The 11,391-nt window shown below is 38.7% G+C and overlaps 1 protein-coding gene across 1 annotated transcript; it reads right to left on the bottom strand.

Moving 5' to 3' along the window:
- Window positions 1-3,804: 3,804 nt before the first annotated feature.
- On the bottom strand, window positions 3,805-9,205 carry LOC115788227 (interferon-induced very large GTPase 1-like). The gene is made up of 3 exons (XM_030741175.1): window positions 9,137-9,205; window positions 5,241-8,541; window positions 3,805-5,180 (listed from the first exon to the last, which is right to left on the bottom strand). Exons 1-3 carry the CDS (start codon window positions 9,203-9,205, stop codon window positions 3,805-3,807), a joined length of 4,746 nt encoding a protein of 1,581 aa, XP_030597035.1.
- Window positions 9,206-11,391: the final 2,186 nt, after the last annotated feature.

Below are 11,391 nucleotides of genomic sequence, written 5' to 3'. Positions count from 1 at the left end.
GAGTGGAGTCAGCATTTTAATAAGAACAGGAAGTACAAGCTTCAGATTTCTAATACAAGATTAAACAAGATGAAACAATTGTTGCTCTTTTGTGTAAACACAGGCCAAAGAGACACACTGCTGATACAGTTCAGAGCATCGTGGGTTGGACACAGACGGTTTTTGTAGTTTTACTTCTGCTCATCACCACAGTGGATTCCTGTATGAAGCAGTATTCAGGCCACATTAAAGGGGGAAAAAAAAACTTTTAAAGAAAATTCAGTGTTTTTTATTACATTATTTATTTATTACATTAATCATTGAACACATTTAAATTCTTAGCTCTCACTCTCTACCCACTCATAATAAATACTATTGTTTATTTACCGAAAACATACACGCAAATATAGTTTTGCACTGAAAGTGCAATGTACATGTAACAGCTGAATAAATGTTGAAAATTTCAGGGGTTTATTGAATATGCTGATTGTTTATGGGGCTTTTTCTGTAACAAAAAAATTTGTGTCCATAAATGCTATTCAAAAATTTTAGACCTTTCTACTATCTGCGCACTGAGGTCCAAGGGATCTTCCAGGAGTGTTACCCTATTTTCCAGAGAAAATAGGGTAACACTGTAACATAACAAAGACATGCTGAAACATAGCTGGGAGCAGAGGACAGGTGAGAGCAGTCAGGGTGGAGCAGACAATCATAAAGGAGAAAGTTAAATTAACAAAGAAGGAAAACAGGAAATAAATAAAAGAGAATGAACACTGCAGACAGGACTCAAGGTTTTATCATTTTCCTAATTTGTCTGTGGAGATGAGGAAGGACATGGAAATTGGTCTCTGTATGGAATGGTGAAGCTCCTAAACGGCATCTGAAGGACAGAGGAGGCTGCAGGAGGATCTATGATCAAGGTTGCAATCTAAGGAGCACTCTGATTCGTTAGAGAGAAACAGGAAGGAAGCCTGGATTGTTCTCTGTGGGGATAGATTGGCATTTAGCCTCAGAATGTCCAATATAAAGAATATCATCACCTTCCCAAAAAAAGGTCCATATCTTTTTTTTTTTTTCATATTTTTCAGAAAACATAAAAAACTAAACCAAATATTAAAAATATGAATAGAACAGAATAGAATGGCTTTATTGTCATTATACAGAATGTACAGTGAGATTGGAGGGCCTCTCCTGTTCAGTGCCATGCTGTAGAAAGTCACACATTCCAAAAAAAAAAATAAAATAAAACTTCTAAAAATATACAGAAAAAAAAACGAATGTTATATAAAAATATATATAGACTGTAAAAAAATAAAACAAGTGTATACATATAATAATGAAGATGTGAGTATTGCACGTGGTGAATGAATATTGAATATTACACATTATAGGAGTGATAGATATTGTTCAGTATGAATAATATAATATAGCACAGAGATGTGGGTGTTGCACAGTTACGGTGGGTGAGTGTGTGAGTTCAGGGTGGTGATTGCTCTGGTGAAGAAACTGTTCGTGAGTCTGTTTGTTCTGGCTTTGATGCTCCTGTAGCTCCTGTCAGAGGGCAGCAGGTCAAACAGGTCAAAGCCAGGGTGTGAGCTGTCCTTGATGTTTTTGGCTCTGCTGATGCAGCGGGAGGTGTAGATGTCCATCAGGGAGGGGAGAGGGCAGCCAACGATTCTTTGTGCTGTCTTGACTACTCTCTAAAGCCTCACCCTGTCTGCCTCAGTGCAGCTGCCGTACCATGTGATACAGTACATCAGCAGGCTCTCAGTGGATGAGCGGTAGAAGGTCGGCAGGAGGTTTGAGTCCAAGTTGTTTCAGAAAAAAAAAAAAGAGAGAGAGAGAGCCTTAGGCCATTATTTTTGGTAGGGTGATGATATGAAGGGACACTGCAGTGAAAAGGAGAGCTGAACATCCAAGTTGAGACCTGTGGACTCAGCACTAGCGCAGCAAAAGCTAGCATCACTGCATGTAGCCCCACTCTTTTAGATTCAAGTTAACTTGTGAACATATTAGAGCTGTGTCCCAATTCAGGGGCTGCATTCTGCAAAGGCCACATTTGAAGGCCGATTATGTCACAACAAGACGACAACAACTCCAAAAGCGGTCCACAAATGCATCTTCCCGATTAGTAGCAGCTGTGTTCCCTGGTGTTTCCCATCTCTCTGATTACCTGGCGTGTATTTAGTGTCTGAGTCTCTCCCACATGGTTGTGTGTTTCTCTGCTCCATTTTCCCTGTGTTGTCTGTCTTTTGGATTCTTTGCATGTTTTGTTTTTTTGTGTTATATGAATGAGTTCAGCATTAAAGCTACCCTTTGAGATCCTGTCTCGAGTCCTGCCTGCCAAGCAGCTACATGACATATATAACACACATTCTTTGTTGTATAAACATCTCAGAATTTCTGACAACTCATTCCATAATAACAGAACTTCAGATTTATTAAAGTCAATAAACTTTATTGTCCCACCCAGGAAATTTATCTTGGATAAACAGTGTTATACAGCTGCAGTTGCATAATAAAAAGAAAAAAAAAGATTAATAATAGACCGTGCCAAGTACAAGAAGTACAATAGATGTTGGGAGAAATGAGACCTTGTAGAAGTTTGTTTTACAGCTGCTTGCTCCATAACGTCTCCCTTAAGGTAAAAGCTCGTACTCTGGAAAAAGGACATGGGATGAATCCTTACCAGTCCGATGAGCCTGGTGTACAACAACTGTTTCATACTTTGGTTGGAGCATCTGGTACTCTTTGTTTTCTATAATTTTCATGGCAATTTTACGAGTTTTTTTTTTACTTTAGTGTAAGCGGCTGCCACCTCAAATCTGCAAAGAAAATGGAATCACATAAAAAGTCAACGTGCTGAGCTAACTTGTTCTACTGTACATCCATCAATTACCACAGAGTCATGAATAGTTTTTTCAGTATTCAAAATGAGGCTGTGATTTTTGCACCACACTTTGAAGTCATTTGCCCATAACATAATTAGTATAATAGTGTCATAGTGGGAATTTAATAACCTGGTTTTTATTCTTGTTCCTTCGACACTCACTGGTGTACAAGGTGAAAAGGATCTCACCGCTCGTTGGGGCACGCCTGTGCTACAATATTCAATTGTTGATAATGTGTCATGCAAATTGAAGAGGCTCCAGGCTCAGAGATATCTCTGGTTTGATCATTTTCACAATAACTCTCTAAAAAAACTTTGTCACTGTACATGATGGTTTAACAGGCCAAAAGTCTTGGTTCTCACTGGGACTGCGACTGTGACTCTGTCAGGATGTTTGGAAAATGGGGAACCAGACATTTACTGTATTTTAAAGTAAATTAAATACGGTGAAAATATAACAAAGGCCGTGCAAAGATTACAGTCAATGACCCAAATTCACAAGTGATAAAATATTCAAACTGAAAAAAAAATCACAATATAAGTATTTCATGCTTTAAAAAAGATTAAACTGCATCATTCTCTAGTTTTACAATTAGATTTATGTAACCCATAATTACACCAATAAACATCCTGAAACATATTCTAAAATCACAGTTTTTCTTTGTGCTTGCAGAGAGGCTGTCATGTTGTCATGTCTAAGAATACGGATGGAAGGAAACTTGGGGAGTTATGACTCTTGTTCTTTTGTTCTTTTAAAGTCAAACTTTTGTCTCAATCAAATCACATTCATGTGAGTTTACTGATGTTTATATCTCAGGAACAGATAAACTCACATATCAGTTATAAAATCAAGATAATTCAGTAAAATCTGTTCTAGTTATGATGTGAAAATAAAACAGTTCGGTCATTGTCAGCAGGATTTCAGTTTCTTGGGCTTAATTACACATTTCATCCAGACTTTTAATGGCTTCATGTTTGGATATTGCTTTCCACTCAACTAGAATCGCTGTAATTCCCTGTAATTTTATTTTGTAGTGCTCTTCCAGTTCATGTTGAAATCGACACACAAACCATTTCCAGAATGCCAGTTTAGGCCCATTGAGGGGGATTCTCCAGTTAGCATATGGCAGACCAGCAATTCTGTAATGTTTATAGAAAAATCTCGAAATATTGTGAATCCCTTCTGCACAGAAAGTGAGGCTGAACTCTCCTGTGTGTGCTCGGTGCTTCCCATTCATCCCCTCAAATAGATGAAAAGGAGTGCTGTGGTCCTCAGGACTGTGATCTTTCATGGTGTTGATACAAACAGCTGAACAGAAAGGACACGTTTCCCAGCAGCAGTTACACAGCTGATCAATGAGGATTTCATCAGGCTTCAGCCTGGATTCCTTCAGCTTATCCAATGAGATCCTGCTCATCTCCTTAAAGATGGATGTAAATCCTTTTTCTATTTCTTTTTTGACGAAGTCAAAATCGTTTATGTCACTAAAGTTTTGAGAACAAACAATATCAAATGTTAGTTCATATTTGAGCAAACTGGAAAATTTCTTCAGCCACATCTCTGTGTCTCCCCTGTGGGTTTTGACTTTCTGTGTTGCAGTAAATAAAGCTGACCTCACCAGTGTGTTGATGTCATCAACATTTTTCTTGAGCATATTCACAGCTTCATCTTTGTGATCCCTGAAGTACTTCTGGACCTCTGCTTTAATGAAAGCTTCTGTTTGTCTCCTTGGATCTCTGATGTAGGTGATGAAACCATCAAAGTCTTCTTCCTCAGCGAGTGACTTCAACACATGTTTCTCCAAGTCCAGCCTGTTCCCACTGAATGCTGGGAAATTACACCTCATCTGATGAGCCACATCAATGGCAGTCTTGTTATTTGCAGCATCAAAAATGGAAGCTTTCAGCTTTTTACAGATCAGTTCTCCAAGTTCAACAGCAGATGAGCTTCCTCTACAAAAGCTTCTAAAGACTGTGTAATACTGTGTTTTCTTGCTCTCTAAATAAATGTGTGGATCACTGTTCATTTTAAATTTCTTGTGGGACTCTAGAAACCAACTCTCTGCCCTGTAGAACACATACAGCAAGAGATCAACTGTAAACTCCTTCTTCAAACTATATTTCCTCTCTGACAGAAATGTCTGCACTTCTTCTGTTATATGTTTGGCTACTTCCTGCAAATATGTTGGTGTGTAGCCTGTTTTAGCTACAGGTTTGCTTCTGATTGCATCAAGTGACTCTTTTTCAGCTTTGACAATGAGCGATCTGATCTGTTGTTGTTCTTCATGGGAGAAAGGACTGCTTGGTGTAAGTTTATGGGAAGGAAAAAGCCGTATGATATGTGAGATATGTGGATATGTGGGATATTTATGTTGGCTTGCAGCTGTGCGCTTTATATATTCAGAATAATCACCAAGCTCTGAGAGTTTCTTGTATCTGCAGCTTCTTTTGCGTTCATCTATGAGAGCTGATTCAAACCCAAGTTCTTGAAGGATCATAAACTGATCTTGTTCCAAGCTGATGTCTTCAACAGGTTTTATATTTGCTGTTAATTCAGTAACCCAGCTGCTCCAAACAGAGCTGAACTGTTTGTTCAGCTCCTCTTCATCTCTGGCCTTATCCTTCAGCTGCTGAGCGAGCTCTTTGCTCTGTTGGAGCAGTTTCTTCTCAAACTCAGTCTTCTTGTCATCCATCATTTTACAAGTTTTCTTCTGCTTGATAACTTCATCCAGTTTCCTTTTCACTCTGCTCACCTGTTCATCATAAAACTCTTTGATTTTGTTTTCAAATCGTCCTCTCCACTGACCCAAGATCTCTGTCTCTTTGTCATCCTCAAAGTATATTTTCACTGCTTCGCTGATTTCTTCATATGTTTTGTTTGTCTCTTTATAAAGATCAGACTTCTCAACATTGTCAAGGTTTCCATTTTGAATTCTGTTGAGAAGTTGGTTTTCAATGGTCAGCATGGTGCTCCTCAGGGTCCAGGTCCAGTTCCCATACTGGACCTCCAGTTTTCTGTACACTGCAATTTCAAGTGTGTTTTTAAAACTGAAAACAAAGCTTTCATTCAGAAGTGCGGTCCACAGGTCCTGAACTTTGCTTCTGAACTGTGAGAGCGTGATCCCAGCAGACTGTGAAGCTTTAGAGAGGATGGTGTTCTTCACTTCCTGGATGCTCTCACTGTAACCTGGATTTGGAGGAGCCATGGGTGGACTGCCCTCCCACAGCTGGGCACAGAATTTCACATCTTTTTGAGGATCAAATTCAATGACATCACTGAAGCACTTTGCATTACAAACCTCCTCCTCCTCAGCTGCTAGTTTGGCCATCTGGTCCAGTTTTTCCTGCAGGCGTCTCTTTCCATCCATGTTCTTCTCTGCTGCTGCAACATCTGAGACATTCTGGTGAACAAACACACAACTGGGAGAAAGTTGAACTTTCTTCATCCTCATGAAAGCCTGAACAACAATCTGCAGAATGTCCTGCATCTCAGATGGATTCTCTCCAAAGATGTTGATCAGGGTCAAGTTTCCCAGACCAGCAACAAATGTTGCCAGTTCGTTGTCATGGTGAAGAGTGTTGCTACCTTCTAACTCAAGAGCACACAGTCCTTCAGTGTCCACCACTAGAACATAGTCAAACTTAAAGTCTTTCTTCATCTCCTCTGATACTTTGAGCAGCTGCATGAAGGCACCTTTGGTGCACCTGCCAGCACTCACTGCAAACTGCAGTCCAAACATGGTGTTCAGCATTGTTGATTTTCCACTGCTTTGTATGCCCAAAACTGACAACACAAAAACTCTCTGGTCCCCCAGTTTCTTGATGACTTCCTCTAAAACACTGGAGATCCATGTTGAAGGCACGTGACCTGCATCACCATCCATCAGCTCCATCGGGTGTCCTGATATCATCAGCTGTGCAGCCAGCTCAGGGTATTTAGACCAGTCAGTGTGTCTGCTCTCTCCTTGTGTTGCTCTGTGGGCTTCATAGATCTGTCCCATTTCTCTGAAGATGTGCTCCAAACCAAAAGATGCAGACTGAAGTTTTTTGGAAACTTCTTCAAGCTCAGTTTGTTTTCTCAATAACTGATCTGATTTGTCAGGTTTGCTCTTCAAAGCCCAAATCTCAGACCATGTTTGATAATAACTTTGGAGGATTGAAGAAAGATCATCTGTGGAGAGGTCATCCATGAAGATCTGAGTCCATCTGAGGAAATACTCTTTGTCTGTTGGTGGTAGTGATGAGAGGCTTCCAATGAACAACTCCATCAGTTTACTGCAGGAAGCAGCACATTGTTTCTGACGTATGATCATCAGTTGTTCTTTTTGACTTTTCTCCTGTTCAGTGTCTCCTCTGAGATGATACAGTTCTTTATGTATTTTGCTCCACTGATGCCACAGATGGCCTTGACAAGGGAGAAACTTATCTTTGATCTTTGAGACATCCTTCTTATCTTTTGTAAGCAGATTGATTATTTCCATAGCAGCAGATTTCCCTCTTTGACAGGCTGGGTCACTTTCATCAACTCTGATTCCAGAGAGCTCAGCCATGCTTTCAAGCTGGAAGGATGGTTTCAAGCTGGAACCATCTGGAGGAGACAAAACTTCTCTAATGATGTTTTTCAGCTGTTCAGATACATCTGACTGGCTTCTGTCTTTGAGACCCATTATGTACTTTCCCCTTCCTGGCATACCAGCATCACAGCTGCCATCATCAGTGAGACAGATGAGAGGCTTCTGAGACTCACAAAGATCTGATATAAGTGACCGACTTTCTTCATGTTTTTGTAGAGATGCAACAAGAACAATATTGATGGAGGATTTTTGAATCAGTATATCACGCTGTTCTTTAATTAACAGAGCATCACCATGGAGGTTACAAAAGGCGATGCAGTCATTGAAGGCATCACTGGGTTTTCCAGCAGGGCAGTACCAGGCGATCTCTGCCACACCATCCATCAGATGGAGAGATTTGGTGCTTCCTGGACAGTTTCTGTGGAAGAAGGTGGAGTGATGGTCGTTGATCAAAGTGCTCATCAGCTGAGATTTAGACACTGACAGAGAACCCAGGCGGAAAAATGACACTAAGGGTGTTTGAGCTTTGTAGACTGGAACGCTCTTCATGGTGACGATGTTTGAGCCATCTTTGATTTGATTTACCTTCCAGGTTTTAGTTATTTGTCTGAACGTCCACAGAGGAAACTCAATCTCCTCTGTGACTGGGTCAGGAACAAGCAGAGGTACAGCATACTGACACTGAGAGAGCTTTGTAACCATCATCTGTTTAAGGAAGCTGTCTGAGCAGTGAAATGCTGCCATCTGAACGTCCAATGGATGAACTCGAGTCTGATTTGTCTCAGCGCTGGTGTTCAATAAAACCTCAAGAACACTTCCATCTGTCTCAGTGATGTCAGTCACGTGAACAGACTCAGGACTGTCCGGTCTTACAGGAACATATCTGGCCCTGTAGTCTAACATCATCAGCCTGTGGAGAAAAGTGTGAGCTAGATCTTTCTCAGATACGACATGATGCTGCTTCACTGTTGGACAGATTTGAAGAAATTCTGCTGAAAACTGTTGAAGTTTGTCTTGAAGGTGAAGTCTGTGAAGCAGCGTCTCAGCTTCTCTCTGACGCTGCTTCTTTTTCCTGGTTTGTTCAGAAATTTTCCATGACTGCAGTATAAAAGCAAATAAACATGTACTGTTGGTAAAGATATTATAATATTACAGTCTGTGATAAAGTAAACAGTCCTTTTAGATCTTTGGAAATAAGATTTTTACTTTCATACCTTCTTCTTGTTTTGCCTGATGTCACCATCTGAAGTTCCTGCAGGTTAACAATCAGAACCAAATATGAGTGTGTGATACATACATTTATATTTCTGGGAAGTTTGTTGCAAATGAACTCAAAGTCATATATTTAATCTTTTCTGTTCTGAATTATTTGTGTTACTATTTAAACTCAGACAGAAAAACGCTTTATGACTTTATGAAAAGCTTGAAAAAATAAATCTTTAGTTTCTTGTTTCATTTGAAAAGGTGCAGTGTTCAAAAAGATGTTTACCAATCAAAATGCAAAGAATGAGCACTTTGTATTCACACAGACGTCTCAGCTTCTTTGCTGAGGACTTTTGTGTTGGAGCAGACAAATATTCATTATTTTGAACAGCTAGTTTTTAATCAAACAAGAGCAAAGGTTAATCTATAACTGAAAACATTTTCTGAGTATAAATTTATTTCTGTAGGAAAAGCTTTCATTAAAACTGACCCTTCTCACTGCTTGGAGATGGTCGTAGAGACCTGATTTCAGGTTGTGCCTCTGCAGGTGTGATGTCATGGGTCTTTCCTGAGTGTTCAGCATCAGCAGGTCGTTTCACTGCAGAGATCTGATCAAAGCAAATACTTTTATTTAACACCTGGTTCATCAAGTTAGGGCTCCTTTAATTCCTTACAATGTTGAATATTCAGGCATGTTTGTACTACCAGCTACCAGCTGAACTGATCGTGGTTCTCATGAGGATGCTCACCGGTTTAATCCAAGCAGCGTACACCAGATTCCAGAGGTACAGAATAAAAAGTCCCTTTGGGCAAACAAAAGAGATTTTTGATCATTCATGAGAGAGTTGTTATTATGATGACCAAAGTATGAGAGATTAATTCCAGGCACCTTCTAACAACCCTCTAATATATATATATATATATATACTTATTTTACAGTACTTTGTACTATTGAAGATTTTATCATTATCAAGGATCCAACAATTAATTAAAAATAGGTGATGAGCCTGGTGCCCATGAGGATGCTTACCAGATGCATGCAAGCAGAAGCCACCAACAGAACCAACAGGCTCAGCACTAAAACTACCTGGAGGCATACAAAGGACCATACAAGGTAAATTCAGCATTCAGAATACAAGAAATTGATGATTGTTATTGTTTCATAAATCAGTTTTTATGCTGAGAATTTATCATATATTGAGTTACATGCTTTGCATTATTTATTTAAAACATTTTTAGATTACATTAATTTTTAAGAGAGTAATTATTTAAAGGATAACTTCTAACTTCATACATGTTATATGTTATCTCCGTGCAGAGGATATTAGTGACGTAATGGTTCAGTAAAGTATTTCCCCAGAAACTAGCATTTAGCTTTAAGCAGTTTCTATGCAGAACTATTTGCACTGCATAGTTTCTGCCACCAGGGTGTGCTGCTGAGCAAATAAGTTTTTCACCAGACAAACGCGCAAAGCTCTTCTTCTGTGGTTTCTTTTCTAGCTGTCCTGAGCATTTGTTTTTATTAGCAGGAAAAACGTTCTGGAGAATGTTAAACCACCAAGTGTTTTATTCTTGTTTGGACAAGAAAAAACTTTATGCAAATTTACAGTTTCTCACATTAGAACCAGAGCAGAGGACTGGAAACTAGCTCGTGCTGTAACTGATACAAAGTATCCAAGACTCCACAGACAGCAAATAGACCCACGTGTTCATTTACTGGTTAAGATGCACAAATGTAATTGCTGTCGAGGGTTTATCATTAAAATTATTATAATGGCTCTGAATGAATTTAAAGTTTGTTTTGTGTGTACTTTTCAGGATAATAATTCAATGGCTGTCCAGCTTAAACTCAGCTGAAAATCTAAGAAAGTCCAACAAATTTTTCTGTTTTGTGAGCTAATGCATTTTTGTTTGTTTGTTTGTTTGTTTATACCCATGACTTAAAACAAAGATCAGACCACATTTTATGACCAATTAATGCAGGAAACCATTTCAAACCTTCCGTGCCTAAAATGTTTTAGAAAACAAACAAAAACACAATGAAGATCAAATCTATGCTGGACTGTAAAGTGTGTTTATAATTTTGACCTTTTTAATGATCAACCATCAAACATTAAATCAAAGAGAACAAAGTCTGTGCAGTTCTAGAAAAAATAAACAGTGCAGACACTTAACTACAAGTGTAATATTTCTTATTTAGGGAAGACTTCATATGGAAAGTCTGTTATTACTCTCATACAAATGGCTGTTGCTACAAATTTCACAGCTGTATGATGATCGTTTATAGTGAGAAAATTTTACCTTGGCTGTAGTTTGACTTTCCTCCAACACACCTACTGAGAAAAACAGTTTGCATATGATCAGTATGAAAAATGGTGGATTTGCTATTCATAAAAAAAAAAAAAATATATATATATATATATATATATATATATATATATATATATATATATATATATATATATATTAATTTGTGACTTCAGGTGACCTTTGTCATCTTTCACAGATTTGATTTCAGGCTGTCCTCCTCCTCCTCCTCTTCCTCCTCTTGCTGTGTTATGATGGTCTTCCATATCATCAGCTTCTCATTTTACAGGTCTGTGTGACATTCAGTCTATCAGAGTTTAAAATAAAACATAACAGATTGTTTTCCCCCGATGAGCATCAGAAAGCGAAAGAACTGCACGTCTTCTTGTTTTAATCTAAAGGTCAATACTCAAGGAAACAAAAAATTAAGAAAATATT

This window comes from Archocentrus centrarchus, chromosome 11, assembly GCF_007364275.1.
Source record: "Archocentrus centrarchus isolate MPI-CPG fArcCen1 chromosome 11, fArcCen1, whole genome shotgun sequence".
NCBI lineage: Eukaryota > Metazoa > Chordata > Actinopteri > Cichliformes > Cichlidae > Archocentrus > Archocentrus centrarchus.
The sequence above is the reverse complement of the archived record's forward strand: the minus strand, read 5'-3'. Positions and strand labels throughout refer to the sequence as shown.

Bases quoted from the DNA above. Each gene is read 5' to 3' on its own strand.
- LOC115788227 (XM_030741175.1), bottom strand. From the start codon at position 9,205: ATGACATCACACCTGCAGAGGCACAACCTGAAATCAGGTCTCTACGAC. The intron at 8,542-9,136 runs GTCAGTTTTAAT...TTTATACTGCAG, and splicing joins ATCTCCAAGCAGTGAGAAGG to TCATGGAAAATTTCTGAACA. The intron at 5,181-5,240 runs ATAAATATCCCA...CTTCCCATAAAC, and splicing joins GCGCACAGCTGCAAGCCAAC to TTACACCAAGCAGTCCTTTC.